General features: G+C 43.4%; 1 protein-coding gene across 2 annotated transcripts in view; it reads right to left on the reverse strand.

The window, feature by feature from the left end:
* Window positions 1-231: 231 nt before the first annotated feature.
* The window catches only part of Dennd5a (DENN domain containing 5A), a 59,316-nt gene continuing 33,660 nt past the window's right edge, over window positions 232-25,887 (reverse strand). For both annotated transcript variants that reach the window (XM_051192662.1, XM_051192661.1), the window contains 16 exons: window positions 25,321-25,555; window positions 23,920-24,070; window positions 22,950-23,043; window positions 18,807-18,938; window positions 15,464-15,616; window positions 13,015-13,099; window positions 10,933-11,017; window positions 10,429-10,557; window positions 7,501-7,622; window positions 6,180-6,325; window positions 5,524-5,642; window positions 4,999-5,180; window positions 4,389-4,471; window positions 3,618-3,741; window positions 2,916-3,084; window positions 232-1,286 (listed from right to left, as the gene is read on the reverse strand). In XM_051192662.1, the coding sequence (XP_051048619.1) occupies window positions 1,103-1,286; window positions 2,916-3,084; window positions 3,618-3,741; window positions 4,389-4,471; window positions 4,999-5,180; window positions 5,524-5,642; window positions 6,180-6,325; window positions 7,501-7,622; window positions 10,429-10,557; window positions 10,933-11,017; window positions 13,015-13,099; window positions 15,464-15,616; window positions 18,807-18,938; window positions 22,950-23,043; window positions 23,920-24,070; window positions 25,321-25,555 (2,193 nt within the window). In that variant the 3' untranslated portion in view covers window positions 232-1,102. The remainder of the gene's footprint in view (window positions 1,287-2,915; window positions 3,085-3,617; window positions 3,742-4,388; window positions 4,472-4,998; window positions 5,181-5,523; window positions 5,643-6,179; window positions 6,326-7,500; window positions 7,623-10,428; window positions 10,558-10,932; window positions 11,018-13,014; window positions 13,100-15,463; window positions 15,617-18,806; window positions 18,939-22,949; window positions 23,044-23,919; window positions 24,071-25,320; window positions 25,556-25,887) is intronic.

The raw sequence follows: 25,887 nt of genomic DNA on the forward strand, positions 1-25,887 counted from the left end.
CCCAGCATCATAGATCAGGTAACAATCTCTGTAAGCTTGGCCAAGTCTCCTCCCCATGACTGAATTAGCTATGAAAGCTAATTGGGCACCAGAGAGGGAAGGAAGGTCCAAGGATATAGGTCCTCAGGGGCATCCTTGGCAGTCCAGACCCCCAGCCAGCTGGTCCTTGGGCAGGCCACACTGTACCCTCCACAGCCCACACATACCCATGAAAGCCAGTGACCAGTGAGGTTTGTTTCAGGTGTTTTATTAAGTGGGCCATACTGTAGCTGGTTTCTAAGTTGCAAAACAACGTAAATTTAACAGTAATAACATAGCCAGTTAGATTGTGACAAGCTTTTCCTTTTCTTAAAGAGAAAAGAAGAAAAACAAATACTTAAAACACACAATGGCAGGTTAAATAAATAAGATAAATGAAGAAAAGACAAACCTGTTTTTAAAAAAAATGTTCATGTTTACTTCTGTGCAACTTCGTGCCAACAGGAAACATGATTTTTTTGCATGACAGCGGCACAATGACATACATCTCCTGGCATGTCTCCTTCCCAAATAATACTGACCAAAAAAAGGGGGAAGGCAGGGAACAGATGTGGGGCTGACTCTGCAGTGCTTGGTCAGAGGCACTGCTGAAAATCCCTTTGATTGGAGCACGGTTTTCCTGCTCGCACACCTGTGCATGGCCCATGAAAGCCAGATATTCAGAATAATGTTAATATAGAAAACATTAGTTTAAAAACAATGTGGAATGGCCTCATCGACGTGATAGGGCAGCATGTGGAATAGCCCCACACGTGTGTGCAGGCTCAGTCCGGGAGGCCACAGGCTCCCAGTGCGTGGCCATGCAAGGGAGGGCACCAGCTTCAAAATAAGCAGTGCCAACCTCGCTCCCTCTTCCTGTCACTCTTTCACATGAAAGTGTGTAAAAAGCAGATCAGCAAATAAACTCTAAAATAGATTATTTTTTCCAAAAATCCTCTAGTTTTCTTTTTACAGTAAGTATACATCTCTTCTTGTCCCTTACAAATACTTGGGTCCCTTTGGGATGAAGAGGCAGAGCTGCAGGGAGTCTTTCTGGGTCCTGCTGCTGGCTGGTGCTGTGAGGTCAGATGTCAATGCCCTTAACCAGGGATGTCTCCAGTGTGATGTTGAATTCTTGCAGGGTCTGCAGCACTCGGATCAAGGAATTGACAAGTGTGTGGTCTTTGATTAGTGCCACATCCTCATACATATGTGCAGTGATAGGGCAGTCGGCCAGCAAGGCAATCCAGTGGTGCAGGAGGTGATCTCTGGCAGGGTGGGAATGGTTCAGGCAGGTCACAGTAAGGGAAAAGAAAAGAAAAAGGCCAAGGCCAAAGCAGGTCCTTGAGCTAAGTCTGAAGATGAAGAAGCTGGCACCTCCCCACAGCCTCACTTCCTCCTTAAAGAAGCTTGCCTTCCAATGGTGACTGCCCAGCCAAGGAACAACTTCTCACCTATCTCTCCCTCCCCCTCCTTCATCTCCCTAGACAACCTTAGTATGCACCAGTTACTAGGCTGAAGTAAGTGCTCCTCCCGCCATCAAACAGAAGCCCCAGAGCACTTCTTGTCACCACAGCTAACACCACCAGAAGAAGTGCGAAGACACACAATATTTTCCATGTGCCAGTACAGTTGCAAGAGGTTTAGAGTTGGCATTTGGGGGGTGGGGTGGGAGGAGGTTGCTTGTTTGGTTGGTTTTTTGAGACAAAGTTCTCTGTGTAGCCCTGGCTATTCTAGAACTAGCTCTGTAGACCAGGTTGGCTTCAAACTCAAAGATCCAGCTGCCTAAGACATGAACCTGGTCACTCTGGTTCTAGAGTCTGTTTTTTTTTTTTTTTTTTTTTTTTTTTAATTTTTTTATTTTTACTTTTTTTCTATGTGTAAATGGGTATTTTGCCTGCATGTACATCTGTATACCACCTGCATTCAATGCCAGAAAAGGGCAGAAGAGGGTGTTAGATTCTCTAGAACTTTTGGTGGTGCCCATGTAGGTGCTAGGAACTTAACTTGGGTCTTCTCCAAGCTTAACCACTGAGTCATCTCTGCATCATCTTATTATTTTACTTTTGTGTTGTAGAGATAGGAGTCTCACTATGCTACTCATGATTACCTTGTATTTATTCCTAGGCTCAAGCAGTCCTCCTGCCTTAGCTTCCCATTAGCTGGGGTTACAGTGCTCAGCTTAGAGTAAGTATTTAACCACTACACCAACTCTCTTCTGAAGGTGGTCTAAATGCCACTGTCGCCAGTGTCTCTTGCCTTCATATTCTCTCAATGCTGTCCACTCCGGTGCATACCACCCTTGATATCAGATCCACATTTTTTCAGCCTTCTCATTAAACAATGCACTCGTAATGCAGGAGGAGCTGTCTCCATCTCAGGTCTTGAAGGCCCCTAGCTTCCTTTGAAATGTGCTTCCTAACACTGTCCTTCCCTCATTCTACTTGTCATTTCCTTCCACGGAAGCCTCATCTCAATACCACCTCCTCCCTGAAGGCTTCTTTCCAGCACATCTTACGATGGATAGTCTGACGGATTCTTGTCACTTTTTGCTTTTCAACATGACAAGTAAACTTCCCAGCCCAGCTTTCTTCTGAGCACTTTTCATTAGGCCTGGGACATTCAAATGTTTACTGAAAGAATAACTATACATATTTACTTCCAATTTCCCCAAGGGGGTGGTTTTCAGTCTTCCCATCAAAATGTAGTCTCTATCTGCCCTAATTATGCACATTCTCCTTCACAAATCCCCACAAATATATGGGACACAGAAGGAAATTAACAGCCTAAAGAAGCCCCACAAAGGTGCTTGGGCAGTGGCCAGTGCCCACCCAGCATGACAGACCTACTGCTGTGATCTGAGTATTGGCTGCCATACACTCTGATCCCCACAGTACCTGGCTCCCAGGCACACCAGCATCTGAAACTTGCCGTCCTTGCCGATGTTACGGGGTGTGTTGTTGATTGCAGTGACAAAGCGGCAGAAGTTGCGGGCCCTTGTGTGCCAGTTTTCCTCAGGAACTACGTCATTCTGCTCCAGCGTCTCATAGTATGTTTGTGCTTTCTCTGTGAAGAACAGAAAAGCTGTGACAATGGTCCCCCAGTCTACCGATCACTTTCTGCAGGACTCCTCCAAGCCCACACAGTCACTTCAGGAGAATGAAGCAAGTACTCTGATGTCAGCGAGCATGTGCCAAAATAATCTCATTTTAAATTTTACTTGGCATAAACATGGTCTTTTTCCCTGGTCTGAAGAGACAAGAAAGCTCAGAGGACTCGCTCCTGGATAAAAAAAATTCTCCAGTAGGGACCACACAATGCTCTCAACTGTCCTTTTGGATCTATAGAGACAGAGGGCAAGAACTTGGGGATAAGATTAGTCTAGCTAAAGGATGCTTAAAATCTCTTCTGTTGAGAGCTCCTAAAGGACGAGCATGGAGTCTGGTGCTCCTATCAACTCCTTCAAGAAAACTAGGGCAAACAAAGAGCAGACCTAACTGAGGGCTGCCTGATTTGGCTTCTACAGCTAGATCACATGCTACAGTCAAGGCCTCCATATCTACATGCTTTTTCCGTTCTTGGATACTAAACCAGCTCACCCAGGAAATCCCAAATGAAGACATTTTTGAAGAGCCGGGGTGATTTAAATCCATGCTGGAAAGCTTGTTCCAGGGCTGAAACGAGACCACACTCTCCACAAAGCAACAGTGTCAGACTGCCACGCTAAGAAAGAAAACAGGGTGAGTGACAGGCAGATCTCAGCTGAGATGCCCTCCCACCTCTGCATCCCTAAACCCATGGCCAGGCCAGGAGGAAGCAAAAGACCACAAGACTCTTGTCTGTCGTGCAGCACTAACCATGGTGGCCGCCAGCACACTCTTTTTGTGAAGAATTGCTGAAGGGCATATGATGGAGTGTGGTCACACACAGAACACTGCCCAACAGGGTACAAAGCCAGTGTCGCCCTTTTTTGGATAGACACAAGCAAATCAAGAAAAAGACAGGAAGAGGCTGTGTTTACTGGGGGACCCTAGAGACTCCAGTCAGTCATCAACATGGAGGAAAGAACATAAGAGCTGAGGCACAGGCTCCTGAGGAAAGCATCAGCCCCATCCCAAAGAAGGCAAGGCATGTGCTGGACATGATAATAATGCCTATAAACCCAGCACTGGGGAGGTGGAGGCAGGAGGACTGTCATGACTTTGAGGCCAGGACAGGCTACATAATGAGCTCCAGGTTAGCCTAGGACAAGAAGACCTTGTTGATGACTCTGGACTAGTCACAGTGCATGGACCTTGAAGAGCATAACTTCAATCAAGATGACTGCATCTTACTCAGCAGCCTCTGGGCTGGAGGGCAGGATGGCTCACCTCTTTCTCAGGTTTATGGAAGTGCTTCACAATGCCATTGACTGCCTCTCCAATGGACTCCTGGATCTGCCCAGTGTTCAGCTCTGAGAAAATCAAGCAGACACCCTTAAGTAATCTCAGAGGCTGCCAAGCAGGAGACTAGGGACAGAGAACAGGCCTATGGGAGAAATGGGACAGCAGGGACTCAGGAAGCAGAGACTCTCGCCCACCTATCTCTGCAGAGATAGCTCTTCCCAAAATCATAGGGGCAAAGTCAAACCTAGGAGAGTTGTCTCTATGTGATCCTGGCCAGGTTTACTTTCCATTTTATTTGGAATTTCTAGCTTCCATAATAAGGCCATGACTTGGCTGTGAACAGTCACTAGGAAGAGGATGACAGAAATGACTCCTCTCCTTGACAGCGACATGGAAAAACAGGAGAGCATCAGATTCTTCTTCCAGGTCTCCAAGGCAAGAACCATATACATGTGACAATCAAGAGAGGAGGTGGCTCTGTCAGTAGTGGTGGCTCCTGGGGCTGCTGGAAATGCTTCACAATGCCATTGACTGCCTCTCCAATGGACTCCTGGATCTGCTGGGACCAGGACTCGCAGACTTTCCTCCTACTTACTGGGCTTGTTGTTGGGTGAGATGGTTACAAGTCTCCGGATGACACTGGGAGACTGCTGCAGGGGTGGAGTCCGACAAGGCCTCTCATCCACCTCGGGTAGGGAAGTGAGCAGTTCCCCAACCAGCACTCGTTCCAGGCTTCCATCATCCATACCCTTCCCCAGCCATCGTCCACATGGGAACCTGGAAGTAAAACAATGGCCCATGAGAACAGCTCATTTCTCCAGCTTCCTCCCTTGCTGCTCAGCAGTATCATCAACAAAGCAAATCCACATGGCCATGTCACAAAACCAGACTAGAGACTCCCAGGTTCTCTTTGTCCCACGCTGTATTACCATTGGAACTACCTGAGCGGCTTGGGTGACTTGGGACTCATGTCCAGCAATGTTATACTTACTTACTTGATTGGAAACCATTCTGTATCTTTCAAGTGCATAAGGCAGAGTCAAACATTAGGAGGTTACTTGAGAAGCTCATACTCCATCACCACAGACAGCCTTAGGGGAGCACACTCACGGTCACTCACTTGTAGGTATGTCCTGTGATCTCATTCCTGACCATCACATACTCCACAAGCCATTTGGCATACAGCCCAGAATTATCATGGCCGATCTGGACAGTGGTGAGCTTCCCTAGGTTCTGGCACTGAGAGAGTAAAGAAAAGAAGCCAGGTCAGGAAAGGAGGAAGAAAGAATGGCAATCCTTGGAGACACAATCTGACTGGCTGCCTGCTACCTGGCAGATTCAGCACCATCAGGAGCAGGGCTCACAGCTCTACCTATTGCCAGGTCTGGCAGCTCAGCACTGGATTCCTGGGTGGCTCATGGCTGAGAAAGAAGATGCTAGACTTAGAGGAGGGCCAGGGTCTGGGGTCAAACCATTCCATGTGTAACAACTGAGGACTTTCCCAACACCCCACCCTACTCATGTATGCGCCCCAGGGCAAGGAAGTATGTAGTTCTGACAAACTCCTTCCAACTAGTGACTTGTACAAAAAAGATGCAGACTCTTCCCTCAGGGCCAACCCTAGTCCTGGCCTCAGACTGCCTCAGAAAAGGTCCACTATGGTGACACACAGGCTGTGAAACAAGGCCTCCATGAAGTCCGGCAAAAAACTCCCACCTCAGCTGCTACAAACTGGGTCCCCACAGCCTTGGGTTGGGGCTCCCAGATAACACATACCTCAAAAGTCATCTCTAGCACATTCCTGGGGATCTGCAGGATCTGTGTTTCACCCAGTTCTCCTGATATACAGATCCATGGGTTGGCGGTGAACATGGAGCCTCCCAGCTTCTTGCTTGGTACGATCAAAATGTGGTACGGAATCACTGTTTAGAGAAGCCAGAGGTACTGGTGGGGATTGGGAATCTCCCACACCTGATAGGAGGGACCCTGACCTGCCTCAGGTATCCTGGCATGATTGTAGCCCCTGCTGTGTTGTTGTTGGCAGAGTTCTGAAGATCACAACCCCTGGCTGCTTCAAATGCCAGTGCTGCTGTCACTATTCCCAAAGTCATCATTCAATTAAAAAAACAAAAACAAGCCTATCTGTAGGCTCTGCTTTAAATATAATCAACTCTTAACTGAATTCCATCTCAGAATACTTTTCAGTCTCTTGCCTCATGAACCCTAATAACACAATAGTGATCTCAGCAGTCTACACAGCTGCAACCTCTGTTTTGCAGGCACAGAGAGGGAAATGGTTTGCCCTGGGTCTTCTAATTTCAGTTGAGGGCTACTCCTACCAAGCCCACAACCCTGGTATCTAGGAAGGAAGATCGGCAAAGATAGAAACAAGAGTGTGAGTTGCAGCAGCAGAGAGTGGCTGGCCAGAGAACTAGCTATGAAGCAAACTCAAAGCCTACCAAGTAAAGAAAGAATCTTGGCATCAGACAAAGATGAGGCTCAAAGACCTTAGAGTATTTTGAACCTTCCTTCTCTGAAAGTGGGGAGAGTAAGACCAACAGCAGGGAGAGGCTCTGCTCACAGGGCTGGCCTGGCCTAAATCACCTATTGTCACTTAGAGCTCTTTCTGCTACTTCAGGAAGAGACCTTTTTCTCTGAGGCTACCACAAATCTGTGATGCTGAGTCATCTCTCAGGCCAAAACAAAAGAAGGACTCTTTAGAAGTATGCAGGGTAGAAGGTAAATGTAGCTCCCTGGCACACTTTTATGTCCTTCAGCTCCAAGAGCAATGCCTGGAACAACACTGACATGAGAAGACAAAGTTCAGAGAAAACAGCCCCTTAACTTCTCCCATGGACTCACAAGGCAAACAGAAAATACCAAGGGAAGCCAGGCATGCAGGTGCATACCAGTACTTGGGAGGCAGAAGCAGGAGGACTGTCATGAGTGTGGTTTTGATGCCAGTCTTGACTACACAGGAGACTCTCAAAAATTAAAAAAGAAAAAAATAGGAACTAAAAAAAAGGAGACAGCAAGCTGAGGTAGGTTTATAAGGCCTGACTAGCAGGCCAGTGAGGAGCGGAGCAGAACTACTTACGGATGGTTGTGAAGACGTTGGTGAAGCAGAAGTAGTCCACCGCATTGAAGGAGAGCAGGTGATAGAGGAACTGCTCCTTCTCATCATCGCAGCGCAGGAAGGCATAACGCTTGTACAACTTCCTGTTAGGCAGGAGGCAAGACATCAACACATCAATCCCCAGCCAAGAGGAGAGGAAAGTGTGCTCACTCCCACAAGCAGATGGGCAAGAGAAGCATGAGACGTCAAGCTGCAAGCTCCTTAGGATCACTTTGTAAAGGTTGAAAACTAGTAGGTCTGCATGGCTGAGGCTAGATGAAAAGGGCTTAAGCTGCAGCAGTTCCAACCAAATCACATGCTGATACCATACTGTCACATGGGACAGGTCATGGACTCCTGTTCTAAACCAAGGACTGATCTGAGTCCATCAGAGATCACAGACACTGTTGGCACAAGGTCTAGTGACCATTCATTACTAGGCCACATCTCAAGCCTTCCACAGACCTGAGAGCTGAGTCAGAACACTGCTTTCCAGAGGTGATGCAGGGAAGGACCCTGCTCGTACCTCAGACCCAGATTGCAGGTAAGAGTCAGCACATCAAAGCCAATTCCTTTGCCTAATTCTAGGCCCTTCATGGCTTGACAACAAGGATAACTTCCATTAAAATGGGGGGATATTGAGAGCACAGTGTTCAGGCCCTCATCAAAGAGAAATACAGAGAAAAAGGAAGACAACTATTCTAGCTGTTCACACTACAATCACCACCAGCCAGGGAAGTTTATAAAGTACCTTACCCATAGGTCTTAAAAACAGAAGTGCTTGTCCCAAAATATACTGATAGAATAAATCAGTAAATGCAGAGACAAATAATGAGTTACTAGATAAGACTTTTCTGGGAATTTAAAGAACAGTGAGCTGAATCCTGCAATGTTTTCTGGATCAAGAGGGGTCTAGAAGTAGAAGACAGCACAAAATTAGACAAATGTTCTAAATCACAGGAAAAGGGTGTGTAGAAATCAGGGTAGTTAGGCTTGAGAGCCCAGAAATGACCATGTAGCAATAGGGCTAGAAAGTTAAGCTAGAACAAAACAAATGTAGGCCCTACATCCTCAGGCTAAAGACTTGTAATTTGCTTTGTTAAGTAATGAGTTTCTGCATTGTGCCCTACAAGTGAAGGGAATAGTATGGCCAATTTTAGGAAATTTAGCTGGTGTGGTGGGAGGTTGAAAAAGAATGATGACTAAAATAAAACAGAGCTGCAAAAAAGTAAGGAGCCAGAGAAGGGGGAGCTAAGGACTCAGCCTCTTTAGAGGGAGCAGATAGCAGAGTCAAAACTGACCTTTTTCTAGATTGTGGATGTGGGGGGGATGGGGGGAGATGTTAAGATGTTCAAAGAGAATAATAACAACAATGCTAAACTAATCATGTGATGTGAAGCCTGTTTTTATTCTCTCCAAGCCATTCCTAAGGTCTGAATGGAATTAAATACAGGACTGGGGTTCAGAAGGATGGTCAGGGCTAGAAACTTCAGAAATGGGAGTCATATGCTCAGAGGTGACTGAAGTCATAAGTGGGTGAGATCACCAAGTGAGAGGGAAAAGTAAGACAGAGACAAAGAAAGGGCATGTATGCAGAGGCTGGAAGACTGCTGAAGCCAACAGCCTGCAAAGAGCAGGGGAAGGCAGAGAACAGGAGGCAGGGTGGTAAGATGGCTCAGTGAGTAAAAGGGCCTGCTGCCATGTCTGAAATTCCACCCAGAAACCTACATGGTAAAAGGACAGAACACCCAAAAGTTGTCCTCTGACATGTATACACACACACACACACACACACACACACACACACACACACACACATGTACGTGCAGGATACTGAGGCAGAATATTGAAAAGTCGGACCTAAAAGAAGCTAACAGGGTCAGAGGAGCATCACTCTCAGCAAGGGTTAATGGTGGTACTTATAAAATATCCACAATTGAGTGTTCTGTAGTAGAAATGCCAAATGGGCTAATACCAGGGAACTTTGTTTGATGTAGTATTCTTTACTCTCTTCCTATACTCCAAAGTGCAATCTGTGGAAGCAAATGTCATTTTCTAGTCACTGGAGTAGTTTAAGGATCAGAATATCAGATAAGAAAGTACTGTGTACTAAATGATTTTTAAGCTAATGACCTCTAATGGGGCTATAGTTAAAAACAAAAACAAAAAACAAACCCAAAATTAGGGCTGAAGACTTACTAAGTACTTTAATATTTGCCTAGTATGTGTTGAAGTCCTTAATGCCCAACACCACCAAAAACAAAACAATACAAAACAAAAAGCCAGATGTGCTGTATCTGAAAAGACATAGGGAGTCATCTGAGAGGAGGTGGTGTCACAGATGGATAGACAAGGGACTGCAGGTTTGGTGGCTCTGGGAAGTGTAAGCATGTGGACTCCCTGCCTATCCTAGTGGGAAGTGTGGAGAGAGAGGTTCTGGGGGCTATCTGAAAGTTCCAAGAAGTCTCAGCCAAGGAAGAAGAAAGATAACTAACTGGCTGTTCTGGGTTGACCTCAGGCTCAGAAGGTAAGAGATAGGAGGTAACTCAGAAATTTCCTTTTGATTCTCCAACCCTTTTCTTCTCAAGACAGAAAAGAAACACAAGAGGCCCCAGAGAGGAGAGGAGAGGAGGGGAGGGGAGGGGAGGGGAGGGGAGGGGAGGGCAGGGCAGGGCAGGGCAGGGCAGGGCAGGGCAGGGGAGGAGAGGAAAAAGAGTTTTAGGCATGCAGACTGAAAGGAGGGGGAGCAGAGAGCAGAGTAGGCCTCTGCTGACAGCAGAGGGGGAGCCACTGCAGGACTTCCTCCACAGCCTGAGTCTGACTGCATGTTGCTGCAGTAACATGCTGCATTCCCTTCCCACCCTCTGTCAACCCTGGAGCCCTGTTCTACTCCAAGTGGAGTGGCCTTACTTGGTGAGCTCATGCTCTGAAAGAAGCTGTTTCAGGTGTCTGGAGAGCAACTTCTTCTCCATGGACAGTCGAACCCATGCTCTGGCCTTTCCCACATCAGTTTTGATTTCCCCAATATTCTGGATATGCCTAAGGGAAAAAGTATAGAGCAGGGTGGAAAATGAACTCACTGTCATAGCCTCACCTGTGAGCCAAAGCAGCTAGGCAAGACAGCCCTACCCACGCGGAGAGAGTTCCTCTCATTCTTCCATGTGGCTCTGCCAGGCAGATGTCTCACAATTTGGGAGAAAGAACAGAGAGTACAGGTTTCAACAAGCCAGGCTAATCCTAAGAGCTGGGGTGGTGAGATGCACCAACCAAAGTGCCAAGAAAACCACCTTTTATAAACGATACAAAGACCAATGATGAAGACTTCCTAGTTAGATCCTGTGGGCTGAGTGTCACACCCAAGCAACAGCTAAGACAAGACTTTAGTGGCTAATTCACAAATGAACAGAGACGGACCTCATATCCTGAATTAGGGAGATCCTCAGGGGAGACATGACAGCACTGGCATCAGACTTTCTCCGTTCTGAATCAAGAAGTATTCCTGGAACAACAAAGATGGTCATTTCCAAAGAAACCTGAGTATCCAAATAGCTAACTCTCACATCTATATCATTAATATCTTAAGCAGTCATTCACAAATATTCTTAAGTTCCCAACAGAGATCAGACTTTATACTTTTGCATATTATTTAATTCTTGATTAATTTGTAAAATAAGCCAAAAAAAAAAAAAAAAAAAAAAAAGGTATGGTCTTCCTACTTAACAGAGTAAGACACAGCAAAGTTGATTTTGTGGCAGAAGGGACTTGAGCACAGATCTGGATCCCAATTCCTCATGTACACATACATTGTGACCCAGGGAAACAGTACTTCCACCTGGGCTACCACTCACTTCCAATTCTGTCTTCAGAAGAGGCAGGAGAATGTTCCAGAATGGACACCTCTAACCAGGTGCCAGGCCCTGTGTTTAAAGCTTAGTATTTTCATCACCAAGTTACTGAGAATATTTGCTGTAATTTACCCCTTAGCACTAACTGTCATAGCTTTCCTGAAAACACCCACAAAGTACACCAAAATCATCTCCTAGGCTACTTCAGGAATGCTTGTCCCTGATCTTCAGCCAAGTATCTACCTACATCCAGAGCTACTAGAAGGATAACTGGGTTCATGACCAGTTTTTAAACTTACCTTTACCATTAAAAATAGCTGACCTATGGTTGACTTTATTTAATCCTGTTTAGAATATTCAAGCAGAAAATTCTTAGATTAAAGGTGTGTACTAGGGCTGAGCAACACCACAACTAGAAACAGGTTTTTCCAATAAATAACACAATCTCAGGGCTCACAGTGTGATCAAATATCCTGCAACAAGGAAAGGTTTAACTCCCAGCACCCACAGTGACTGTAACTCCAGTTCCAAAGGACACAATGCCCTGTTTGGGCCTCCATGGGTACCAGGCATGTACACAATGCACAGACACACATGCAGGCAAAATACTCATACATATAATAAGAGAAATAAATTATTTTTTAGATCAACTCCAGTATTTTTAACACTGCTGGTGACTGAACCCAGAACAATGAGAATACCACAGGCACTATCACTGAGCAGTATCCAGTCTGAAGGAAATATAAAGGTTCATTCATACTGGGCTATTGACTTGAGTTCCAAGGAAGTACACTAAATTAACTAATAGAATAATTTGCACACCCATGACAGAGAAATAAAAGATGCTTAAAAAAATAAATAAATAAATAAAAACTTACTGCAAGCATCAGGACCATTGTAAAACCCAATTTCATTTTTTTTTTTTTTTTAATTTATGGCTCACTTTTGAAGCCAAAATAAGATGCTCACTTTTACTGATCAAAAGGGTATAGAAACAAATGAAGCAAACCTATGGTGCAATTGATGCTCTGTATTTCAGTAAGCCTAGTGACTTCATTTTTTTTTTTTAAGATTTATTTTTTTTTTATTTTTTTATGGGGGAGAGGAGAAGTTGGCACTGTATATTTGAAATCCATAGAGACCAAAAGAGAATGTTTGATCCCCTGGAGATCAAGGCACAGGCTGTGATCCACCCAACGTGGGTGCTGAGAATTGAACTCCAGTCCTCTGGAAGAATGAGCACTTTTTATATAAAAAGATTTTATTTTTCTTTCAAGTGTGTAAGTGCCTTGCCTAAATGTCTGTATATACGTGCACTGCATTCATGACCAGCAAAAAGAGAAGGTGTAGGGTCCCCCAGAATTGGAGCCACAACTGCTATGAGCCACCATGTAAGTACTGGGAACCAAACCACCAAACCCAGGTCCTCTGGAAGAATAGCAAATGCTCCTAACCACAAAGCCATCTCTCTCCAACCCCACAACATTCTAACTACTGAGTCAAGATCTCTCCAGCCAGGAGACTTTATTTTTAAAACAAAAAACATCAAAGTAAAAGTGTCACTGTCCTGGACAGGGAATTTGAGATCATTCCAGTGAGAGGTGGGAAAATGAGCTAAAACACTCCTGCACAGATGAAGAGACTGCCTTACCTGAGTTACTGAGGCTTCCTGATGTGAGTTTTCTCTGACGGTTTTCCTGATAGTGTAACAGGTGAGACCACAAAGCTGATTTCCCCTGAAACCAATAGGAGTGATAAAAGCTATTCATTTTTTTTGTTGTTGTTTGGTTTTGTTTGTTTGTTTCGTTGGTTGGTTGGTTTGGTTTGGCTTTTGGCTTTTTGAGACAGGGTTTCTCTGTGGAGCTTTGGAGCCTATCCTGGAACTTGCTCTGTAGACCAGGCTGGCCTTGAACTCACAGAGATCTGCCTGCCTCTGCCTCCCAAGTGCTGGGACTAAAGGTGTGCGTCACCAACATCAGGCATGATGAACAGCTATTATGATGTTCAACATGCGACCAGGTTTGTTAAAAATTTTAGTGCTGTGTCTGAGTTCAATTCCCTCCAATACACACAATATACATAAGCACATCTTCTACTAAAATCCAGGAAAAACAGAATGGAAGAGAACAGGAAGCTGAAATGGTTCCCAACTAGAATACAAAAGAGATAGGATATGCCCAAAAGGGCTTGAAAAGGACCCTGAATAAGAAAGTGAAAGACCATCTCTAAAGGTCAGCTCTTGCTCACAGAATCATATACCTAGCCTATGAGAGTCTATAAACAACTTCTAAACCTCTCATTATATTTAAAGGCATCCTTGTCCTTAGTTGCAGGCTGGAATGAGTAAGTCAGGCCGGCCTCAAACTCAAAAAGATCCTCTTGCCTCTGCCTCCCCGAGTGCTGGGATTGAATTAGGTGCCACTACCCCCAGCTTTCACCTTTTTAAAGACAGTTCTCTCATTGGCCTGGAGTTCAAGTACTGGCTGTTCAGTGAGCCCCTCTCTCCTCCTCCTCCATAAAAGCACTCACCACCATTAGCTTTTTTACATGAGCTCTGGAAACAGGATTCAGGTTCCCATGCTTGTACAGCGAGCACTTTACCAACTGAGCCATCTCCCCAACCCTCATAACCATCACAGATAATAAAAATTTCAGATTCATAGTCATATCCCTTTGTGGTTGACAAAAAATAATATATAGTATACATTGTTAGTAACAGAATTTATAATAATCTTAGAGCTTTTCAGTTTTATATTTAATGAAAGAAATAATGATAAATGCTACCATATCTCTGTACTTGCTAATAATATACCACTATGTCAAATGTCTAAAATACAGTATCTTAGTGCTGTGAATGTGGAAGTTGCCCACAAAACACCAAGCCAGCACCACATAAGTCCTCATTGTAGCAATCCATTCCTATAATTTCTATACTCCAGAGGTAGAGGCATAAGGATCAGATATTCAAGGACAGCAAGGGCTACACAGAGAGACCCTATCTCTAAAAGAAAATAAAGAAGGCTAGGCAGTCATGGCACATACCTTTTAAAACTAGCACTTGGAAGGCAGAGGCAGGCAAATCTCTGAGTTTGAGGCCAGCCTGGTCTCCAGAGTGTGTTCTAGGGCAACTAGGGCTATACAGAGAAACCCTTTCTCAAAAAACAATGATGCCCCACTTAAAAAAAAATGAAGTACATAAAGGGCTGGGGACATTGATCAAATGGTGGAACACTTGCTTAGCATACATGAAACCCTGAATTTGACTCCTAGCACTACACAAACCAGGTGTGGTACATGTCTGTAATAGCACTTAGGAGGTAAAAGCAGGAGGATCGGGCATTCAGGGTTACTCTTGAATACATAGGGAGTTCAAAGCCAGCCTGGGCTACATGAGACCTTGCTTCAAAACATACATAAAAATAAAAGATATTGTTTTTATTACCACTTAAAAGTACATAACTGAAATAAGGAAATTCTGAGTATTATGCGGCAAAGAAAACAAAAACAAAAAACACTCGACTCTTCAGGGATCTGGCTCAGATCTTCAGATGATTAACTGTCAAGGAGAGCCTCATTTCTACTAGAGCTGTGAAGTCAATTCGAGGCTGGTGCTTCCTGAGCCCAGGCTCTCCTGTTCTACCTCCAGACACAGCCCAACAGCTAGAGAATCCACCAGCTTACTCCCAAGAAAGATGACATTTTTAAAGGTTTGAAAAACACAGATGTATAAAGTTTATTCTGAGAAAAAATGCTGCGCTCACATTTGTTTAGCTGTTTCTTGACTCACCCTACAAGTACTCTATTCACCTTTAAAGCCAGCCAGCTAGATAGTATGGGCCAGCAGTTCTCAACCTGTGGATGAAGACCCCTTGGTGTGTGTGTAGGGGGGAATCAAATGACCCTTTCATAGGGGTCAAATATCAGATATTTTGCATATCAGATATTTACATTTGATTCATAATAGCAGCAAAATTAAAACAACAAAAATAATTTTATGGTTGAGGGGTCACAATTAACATGAGGAGCTGTATTACTTACAGTGTTAGTAAGGTTGAGAACCACTGGTATAAGGAAGTGAAGCCAGAAGCCAGACCCATTACCTGTTTCACCTGAAGCCCATGGCTCCAGATCCTTTCCAGAAGGTCACAGAGGCTGGCAATCAAGGTGTTTTCTTCCACACCGGTGATGTTCACCTCTCCGTGCCCCAGCTCCACAGCCTCTCGGCCCATCTTCTCCACCAGCATCCTCTTGGTCTAGGAATGGGTAAGTAGGATAGATCCCACAGTGAGTAGGACCACACACAATTGCAGAGGGCTGTGGCAGCCTGCAAGTTACATGTGCTGGGCTGGGAAGGACAAGATGAAGAAGCCCCAGGGACAGTGTATTTACACACATATAGGTCAGGTAATAGGAAGTACAAGCTTTCAAAGTTCAGTTAAGAAGGGGAAACACAGCTATCAGCATGTAACCCTAGCAAGGAACTGCATCACTTTGCCTTTATGAAAAGGCGTTGAATAACGTCCTTTGCTCATGCACACCTCTGATAGTCTCCCGTTCTTACTGCTTCAATAAATGTACTGAACAAACCTTCAAGCACACATATAACCCAGAAATAAATCTGAAATAACACTCAAGGAAACAAGAAGCTTTTGAGCATAATTTCAGGTAAAAATCTGCAAATGCTTATTGTAAATATGCAACAACATCATCAATGTCAAAGAGAAACATGAAATCTTTCAAGAAATGTTTCAGCAATGTTCTTGATAGCAGGAAAGGAAACATTATATGGGAAAATCACAAGTAACTCAGAATGAACTGTCAGTTTTAAATTTTTTTTTTAATTTTGGGGCTGGAAAAAAATAACTCAGGGTTAAGAGCCTGTACTGCTCCAATAGGAGGCTCAGGCATGGGCTCAGGCTCAGGCTCAGTCCCAGAACCTACATTGAGTAGATCACAATAGCCTGTAACTCAAGCTCCAGGAGACCTGACACCCTCTTCTGGACTCTGAGGGAAGTTGCATATAAGCATACAATCACAGAGATACCATGCATGGAAGGAAGGAAGGAAGGAAGGAAGGAAGGAAGGAAGGAAGGAAGGAAGGAAGGAAGTCAGTCCTGGGCTGGAGATGGCTCAGTAGTTAAGAGCACTTGTTTTTGCAAATGACTCAGGTTCAATTCCCAGTACCCACATGGAGGCTGACCACTTCTTTAGGCACCAGATGTTTGTGTGGTACACAGATAAATGCAGGCAAAGCACTCATACACACAGAATAAATCTAAAAAGAAAATAAGTATAATCTAGAAATTAAGAGGTTTGAATTTAAAATATCAATTCTGATAGAATAAACTAACTTTTGTTGTTATCTGTTTTTGAAACAGAGTCTCTCTGTGTAGACCAGACTAGCCTCAAACTCAGAGATCTCTTCAGTGCTAAGATTAAAAGTTGTGCCTCTATCTCTTCAGTGCTGAGATTAAAAGTTGTGCATCACCAGCCCTGCTTAATCTAAGTTAGTTTGTTTTTAAGCTTTTAGTGGTGTGTGTGTGTGTGTGGGTGTGTGTGTGGGTGTGGGTGTGTGTGAGAGGGGGGGGGTGGGAAGGGGGAAAGGGAGAGAGAGAGCTTAAGTGCCATGGTACATGTGTGAAATCAGATGGCTTGGCAGCTAGTGTCTTCACCTGATGGACCAGCTTCACTCCATCTTAAAAATTAAAAGCCATAAGGTCAAAATAAATTCATTTCTGTATTCTGTGAAATCTGGTATTGACCACCTCTTGACCCATTTTCTGTAATTGGACATGTTCCACACCCTATACCCTAATCTCCACCCTGATAAGATGTCCTGTCAAGTAATATTGAAATGTTCTGCCAAGTTCCTATGTAACCAAAAACCCTTGAAAACCCCTAGCCTTGCAGTTTGGGTGCTATATAAAACCCCACCTTCTCCTGTGTTCAATGCTATTTTCTTGAACCCTACTTTAGGGAAATAGCATTGTCTGACAGAAAATAAAGCTTGTTTAATCTGACCAAAGAAATTGGGTAATATTTTTACTTTTGTTCTATGGGATTAACAAACCCACTGAGCCATACCTCCGGCCCAAGTTACTTAAAGTAGGAATTTCTTCTAATTTTACCAATAACTATCAGGATGCAGTAGAGAATAAACACCTGAGTTGTCCTAAAAATTATGATACTCTGACTGTATAAGGATTTTTTTTATTATAAATTACATTTATAGGTCAGGTGGTGGTGGCTCACACCTTTAATTCTAGCACTCAGGAGGCAAAGGCAGCAAATCTCTGAGTTTGAGGCCAGCCTGATCTACAGAAACCCTGTCTTGAAATAAATAAGAAATTACATTTATAATTTAAATATTAAAAATTAATATTTCTTTTTGTAATGAGAAAACTATCCAAACTACTAAGTTTAATAACAACAAATACTGAGTTAACATGGAGTGAGTAAGAATCCCATAAACTGCTATTTCTAGACATGAAAAATGATTGCTATCAGATTATAGCAGAGATGTAAAAATTCTTCCACACATGCAATTAATAAGGTAACAAGCTTTTAAGGTTAATATTACCCAATTCAATAGAGTGGGGTTAGTTAGATTGCTTTGATGGGAGATATCATTCTGTATATGTTTCTCATATTGGTTAATGAATAAAGTACTGTTGGCCAATAGGAAAGCAAAATAGGCAGGACTAGGAGACAAGGAGGAAAGGAAGTAGTAAGGAGCCAAGATGGAGAGTCGGGAGAAAGCAGTATGCCGGCCAGCTCCCCGGTAAGAGAAATACATATATCAGCTGAAATGGGTTAATACTTAAGACAGAGCTAGCCGATAAGAAACAAGTAACCGGGCCAACAGCATTATATCAAATACAGAGGCTCTGTGTGTTAATTGGGGCTGGCGCGGCAGCAAGACAAGACCAGGTGGCAGGCAGAAAAACCATACTCGTTACATTGCTTACCTAGCAAACCTTCATCAGAACCCACGTGAAGAGGGAAGGAGAGAACTGACTTACAAAGCTAGTCCTGACTTCAGTTGGTGGTGGTGGTACACACCTTTAATCCTAGCATGCAGGAGGCAGAGGCAGGCAGAGCTCTGTGAGTTTAAGACCAGCCTGGTCTACAGAGCAAGTTCCAAGACAGCCAGGGATACAGAGAGAAACCCTGTCTCAAATAAACAAAAGTTGTCCTGGCCTCTCTATCTCTGTCTCTGTGTCTCTGTCTCTCTCTCTCTTTCTCCTGGCCTCTCTGTCTCTGTCTCTGTCTCTCTCTCTCTCTGTCTCTCTCTCTCTCTCTCTCACACACACACACACACACACACACACACACACACACAATGTTTTAATGTTTTTAACTAAAAAAGGAGTGTTTGGAGCCAAGCAATGATCTCCTTTTTGCTGCCAAGGGAGTATCAGCACTCAGGTGTCCACAGCTCACCTTGTTGCGGCATTCTTTCAGCAGACCTTCTACAAACTTCCAGTTGGTTTGGGCAATGACTGATGGAGAGAGGTTGGACAGTTTGGGCTGACGGATGGTGCTGCCCATATTCCTGGCTTCCTGGATGTACTTCTACATCAAACAGAAAAAGCAAAGACCTTTTATGCCCATGCTCAGAAACCATAAGCAACCAGAATGGTGGGCTCCTGTATACAACACTACATCTACACTTCTTTGCTTGCCTCTGCCTGGGCACAAATATACTTGGGAGCAGGAAATTTGAGTGTAATTCTTGTACTACAGGGAAAAACCAAAATAATATGATTCCTGGTTTTGTTGACACATGTACAATAAATTACCTTTGACTTAAAGACACAAGAGGGAATTGCACATGTGCTCTCACGCACAGCACACACGGACACATACACTCACTAGCAGGAATATTCAACTTTTTGACATTATGACATGATAGTGTCCTCTACAAAGTTTATACTTATGAATCCTTCAGTGAGGTTACAAATTGCAATAAATAACCAACTGATCTCACAGTAGCTAAGTACATTTACTGTTTTATATTGGGCTACATTCATAGGTATCCTAGGGCACATGTAGCCAGGAGTCTATAGGTTGAACATGGCTACTACAGCATACACAGGTCAATGAGCAAACCCAATCAAACCTCAATGTGACTGCAATAATCATTTCACTCACCATGATGAAATGAGTGAACTATCCTCACCATGTTAAAAGGATCTATTTGCCCTAATCTTGCTAAATCAGGAACTAAGGAAATAACCACACTTCCTATTCTTTTACAAAGTGTTGCTGTTTCTCTATATGCTGTTTGTTTTAACACAGAGTCTGCATCAATTTTACAAATTATACATGGACATTCTTGACATCTCAGGTTCATAACCAGCATTTTACCTTAATATTGCTCCCTCTTCCATACTATCTCTAGTACTACAAACCTGTTCATTCTATGTTCTGACCCGTTAATCTGCCCCTACAGCCAACTGCTATCTGCCTCCTAACTGGCTATCTATCTGTATGTCCACAGTCTGCTTTGTATAACATACACCAGCTTTAGTCCTATCCTCTACTTGGAGGTGTTGTTCTTTCTCTCTAACAATCCTATTGATCCCTAAGGCTCGATAGACACTGACTCTTCCTCCAAGGAGTTGTTTGCTGATTATCTCACTAGAAATGATCTTTATATTCTCTCAGCAGTGATTATGAGAAAAATGCCCATCACATGGCTCCTTCAAAAGGTTTTTCTACTTGATTTACTTATGTACCTGTCTACTCCCTAATATACACTTTCTCTGAGGCAATGATTGCCTCCCTATCATCTTGATATTCAAATGCTTACCCCAGTGATTCTGACCAAAAGAAGTACATTCAACAAACATACTAAAAATAGTAATACTGAAGTGAGGCAGTAGACAGAGGTGAAGCACTTAGAACATCAATACCAACTGCCCTATGCCAACAACAAAAAAGTCTAAGCATAATTGTTTCCTACAGACCAGCAGTAAAAATTGAAAATTAATTTGTTTTATGGTGCTGGGTTGAAACTCTAGTAGCCTACCCCTTCACAACAAGTGTTCTAACTAGCACTGAGCCACAACCAGTCCTACAAGTTTTCATTTATTTCTTCAAAAAACCACCAAGAATGAGTTGTAAGCATGGGAGAGCTGTCCCCATTACTCATCAGTCATGCAGTAGCATGAGGGTGGGGGGAAATGTCCCTTCCCACCCACCCATCAACATCTGAGGCAGGTGAGAGCTGGCCCTGAGGTCTTAAGAGCAGGAGATCTATCCCTGCCCCTCATCAGCTGCAGCACTCGGGAAATGGCCCCTACACCTACCTCACCTGGATAACACAGTAGAGCTGGCCCTGAAGATATGGAGAACCTACCCTGAGAGTATGAAAGCAGGAGAACTGGCCCTGCCCCTCGCTCATAGCTGCAAGGGAATACTAGCCAGGACAATGCAGGAGAGCTCACCCTGGCTGTGAGGACAAGGGAGAGCTGGTGAGCTGACCAAACCCTGCAACTACCAGGCCCAGAAGCAGTGTTATGAGTTGGCCCACCCCAACATCCACCCCATCTGTGATCTGGTGGAGGACATGAAGGGACTGGTCCTGCAGACCCAAAGCTCCAGATCTCCATGATAATGGGCAACAACAGGATATCTAAGAAGTTGCAGTGAGGACCCAGTATTGATAGTGTAGCAGAAACCAGAGGCCTCAAACCAGACCAATGACTCTTTACAATAATACTTACATAGAGTAAAAGTAAAAAAAAAAAAGAAAAAGAAAAAAGAAAAAAATTAAAAAGTATGAAACAAAAGCTTCCATAACAAGATTAATTTTTCTTTTCTTTTTTTCTCTCTTAAATTTTACTTTATTTGGAGGGGGGGGACTTTGCAAGGGCAGAATGTGATACAAAGGGACAGAGAAATGAATGATATGGAACTGCATGATGTGAAAGACACAAAGAATAAATAAAAAAAGTTAAAAAAAAAAAAAGCAGCCAAACAAGCTATTTACTTCCCAGCTCACTGAAGTGCTAGACACATATGAAAACATCTTCTCGATTGAATTTTATTGGTCTAAGGTGAAAATCACAATGCCTTTAAAGTCCCTGAAGTTTCACAACAAATCTACAGCAGGGTCTCCAACTAGACATTTAAAACTAGAGACTTTACTAGGAAGCAGCAATTCAGCTTTCAGCAGAGGGGGTCTCAGGAAATCATTCAAACCATCACAGATGGTTTGATCCCACAGGCTCATGTATGAATGCTTTGTCCCTAATTAGTGAAACTGTTTGGGAAAGGTCAGGACAGTGGTTCTCAACCTTCCTAATGTTGCAGCCCTTTACTACAGTTCCTCATGTTATAGTGACCCACAACCATAAAACTGCTCTTGTTGATACTTTGTAACTATAATTTTGCTACTGTTATGAATCATAATGTAAATATCTGATATGCAGGACATCTGATATATGGCCCCTGCCCCCCAACCCAAAGAGGTCACAACTCAGTTTGAAAACTGATGGGTTAGGAGGTATTGCCTAAGAGAAAGTATGCCACTGGGGGTGGGCTTGAGGTTTCAAAAGCCCACTCCAGGCCCAGTATCTCTCCTCTCTTTTTCTTTCTCTAACTGCTACATGAAGATGGGAATGTAAAACTCTCAGCCATCATTCCAGCACCATGCCTTCCTGCATACCACAACTCTATGATCAACCCTATGAAATTGTATGCAAGCCCACAACTAAATGCTTTTATAAGAGTTGCCTTAGTTGTGGTATCTCTTCACAGCATAACAGTAACTAAGACACCATCCCTCTCCTCATTCACATAAGGGGCAAAAGTCAAGTCCACTATCTCTGTTCTTTTCTTTACTGCAATAAAATATCCTGACAGAAGCAACTTAGGTGCAAAGTATTGATTCAGGCTCACAGATGCACCTCACAGTTTACTGTTTCAGGAAGTCACAGCAGCAGAGCCTGAGGAAGCTGATTTCATCATATCTGCAATCAGCAATGAGCAAGGATGCAGGGATGCTGTCCTCGGTTTGCTTTCTCTACTCTTACATAATCCAGGATCCCCTGCCCAGGGAATGGTGCCACCCAAAGTAAGAGGACTTTCCCACATCAATTAAGATAGTCAAGATTATCACCCATAGACATGATCATAGGAAACCTAATCTAGACAACCCTACCCCAAATTCTGGACTGTGTCAAGTTATCATGAAAACTAACCACTGCAGTCATCTAAGGCACAGGTAAAAGTTCTCCATCCTCAGACTCACAGCACTCACTTTCTCCCCTTACATTTTAATAAAATTAGCTCCTCTCCTATCATACCACAAACAAGAAGTCCTAATATTAAAGGCATTTTTCCCAAGTTTCAGAGTCAACTTCTGAAGTTTGTGTTACACTCAGCAGGGATTTAGAACAGAAAGAATCTAAAGGGTCATCTGGCTAGCTGCCATGTGGAAAATACCCTACACTCTACAGGGCCACACTTAAGCCCTTCTCTATGGGGAGAGGTCATTGCTGGGGCAATGAATAATACTAAGCTCCAAGGATATGACAGAAAAGGTGAGTGCAACATGCCATTCATAAGGTGTCATACCTCTCTCTGGTCATTGTCTAAGCGAAGGTGTTCTGTGTGCTGCTTCTGCCGGTCTTTCCGCCTCCACTGGGCAGGAGCATTCCTTTTTGTCCACCTGACAATATCAAAGAGGCCATTAAGAATGAATACTACTCTGAGTTCTAAGACAACCTGGTCTACATAGTGAGAGAGACCGTGCCTCAAAATAGGGGGGAAAAAAGTCACTAAAAAGTAAGGCCATCTGACAAAAGAAATTAAGAATGTCGGCCAGCATTGGTGCCACATGTCTTTAATCCCAGCACTCTGGAGGCAGAGGCAGGCATATCTCTGTGAGTTCGAGGCTAGCATGGTCTACAGAGTTAATTCTAGGGCAGGCTCAAGACAGAGAAACCGTGTCTCAAAAAAAAACAAAACAAAACAAAACAAAAAAAAATGAGAATGTCGAGACAGCTGATGGTGAGCACAGAAAGCCACCAGAGGCAATACAGAGTTCTTAAGGACAAGCAGCTAAAAGAAAAATGACTGAACTAAAGAGAGTGCACTCTCCAAAGAATAAGACATTGTCTTAAAATATCTACTAAAACTTCACATGCAGATACAAAATTGTCTGAAACTTAATACATTCATCTCCCAAAGAAACCGAAAAAGAACCATCCAGCCACAATTTCCACTTTCAGTCAAGGCCCAGTTATCCCAACACCACTTTTTAAAGACATAAAGCTAAATAGATATTATATGGAGGTTCAGGTGTGAGGTCAGTTTAACCCACCTGTAGCCTGGCTACTTGCAAGTTCTGAGAATACGGTTATCTTACTTTGTACAGTGAAGATAAACACTGGCAGACACTCTTGACACCTACATTGTTTGGGTCTTTCCCATACTTGTTTTTAAAACTTCTGAGGTCTTTTGTGTAACCACTCTAGCTTAGACTCTAGATGCACTGGCTACTGTGCTTGGTAGCTAGGTTGAAGCATCTCTAGAGTTTACTCACTTGTTGCTGGCTGGCCCAGTACAAAGTACATCAGACTGCAACTTAGGGAAAAAGCCAGGTTCATATTTTCCTTGTCCAATTTTCATGTCAAGTAGATGTGGGTGAACTGCAGTGTGGTCAATTTTTGCTAGACGTAGTTCAATTGCTTTTTCTGAATGAGATTTAAAAAAAAATATATCAAGTCAAACTTTTTTTTTTTTAAAGAAGGGACTATTTCTAGTCACCTGGAGTGAAAAGACTGGCTTTTATTCTCCTGTCTGAAACACACAAATATGAAAACAAACATAAAATATGACTTCAAAACACTGGCCATCAGGTAATGAGGGGCAGGAGTCCCTAAAAATTAGAAATAGATGAGGTAATTCTTACAAATGTCTCAGCTAACTGCCCTGAGAATTTTCTGAGAGAACACACAAAGGGGAAGCCTAGACAGAGACTAGTGCAGTTCCTAAGGCTGGGGATATGCCCACTTTAATATCTGTAGTGATCCCTGGTGCTCAGGAAACAAAGCATACAGCTGCCTCAAGTGACACTACAACCCCTTATTTTTTTAAAAAGAACCTTAAGAATGTGGACTAGTTAGCTCTTCACCCCATAGTTTAAATCCTGTATTCTAACAGACCCATGAAACTACATATTCTGATAACAGACAAGAATAACTCAAATCATTATGCTCCAGATTCAACACCTGGATTACAGATGGGCTGAGAACTGACTGGCAATAAATAGAGCCTCAAGTGACCACAGCTCTGGCTTTACAGACCTCAGCTATTTGAATACTGCCATTTTCAATTATAATACAAGATTGGGATTCCTGGTTTTAATAACGAATTTTAAGCCAGGCAGTGGTGCATGCCTTTAATCCCACCACTTGGGAATTCGAGGCAAGGTTGGTCTACAGAGTGACTTCCAAGACAGCCAGAGCTACACAAAGAAACCCTGTCTTTAAAAAAAAAAAAAAAAAAAAAAAAAAAAAGATTTTGAGAGGCAGGTGGATCTCTAGGAGTTCAAAGCCAGCCTGGTTTACAAGGCAGTTAGTCCCAGGCCAGCCAAGGCTACATAGAGAGACTCAGTCTCAAAAAACAAACAAACAAAAAAGATTTCCAGGCCAAGAGAAAACAAAACAGAAGGAATAAAGCAAGGCATAGTGATGACACCTTTAGTCTCTGTGCTGAGAGGCAGAGGCAGATGGAGCTCTGTGAGTTCAGGCCAGCCTAGTCTATATAGTAAATTCCAGACAGCTAGTGTTACAGAGATCCTGTCTCAAAAGAACAAAATGAAATAAAATAACAAGGAAAAGCATCACAGGCTATGTGAAAAGGCAAAAACAGAGAAAGAAGCTGACATGTTTAGGAAAAGGGACACATTAGCAGTAGAGTCCCAGAAGCCAAGAGGCTTTACCTGCTTCATCTACAGTGGTACACTTCTGATACATGGATGTCCGGAGGGTAGGTGTCCGGACATTCAACAGTCTGATCTTGTCTACCCTTGAGTCAAAGACCCGGAGAACAGGGTCTTTATCATCATCGTCATGACACATGATCTTGTTGTCAATAAAAGATGCAAACATCTGAGTCTCTAGGAATCTTGAGAGGAAAGGCAGATAGGGCTCAGGTTGATCAGACAGGAAGGATGCCTAGTGGAACCAAAAGGAAGCAATCAACAACAGAGAAGAGAATATGGCAGCTCTAACCATCACCAGCAATACACCCAAGGGCTGAAGTGAGGCAATTCTTCTGTGAAGCTTCCTAGGTCTTTATGAAAAGCCAGCTACAACCCTCTTCCCCTTTGTTAACTCTCATCAAAGTTCAGATTTCCTGAGAATAGGACATAGCCAGCCCTGATGTTTGACTACACACACACACACACCTTTGCCTGGAGAAGGAGAGTTCTTTCCAGCACCACACAGTAAAACAGAAACAAGGGAGAGGCACTTTGGCTAGAGGTGAATCACAGGAATCGCCTACA

Source organism: Phodopus roborovskii, unplaced genomic scaffold (assembly GCF_943737965.1).
Source record: "Phodopus roborovskii unplaced genomic scaffold, PHOROB, whole genome shotgun sequence".
Classification (NCBI taxonomy): domain Eukaryota; kingdom Metazoa; phylum Chordata; class Mammalia; order Rodentia; family Cricetidae; genus Phodopus; species Phodopus roborovskii.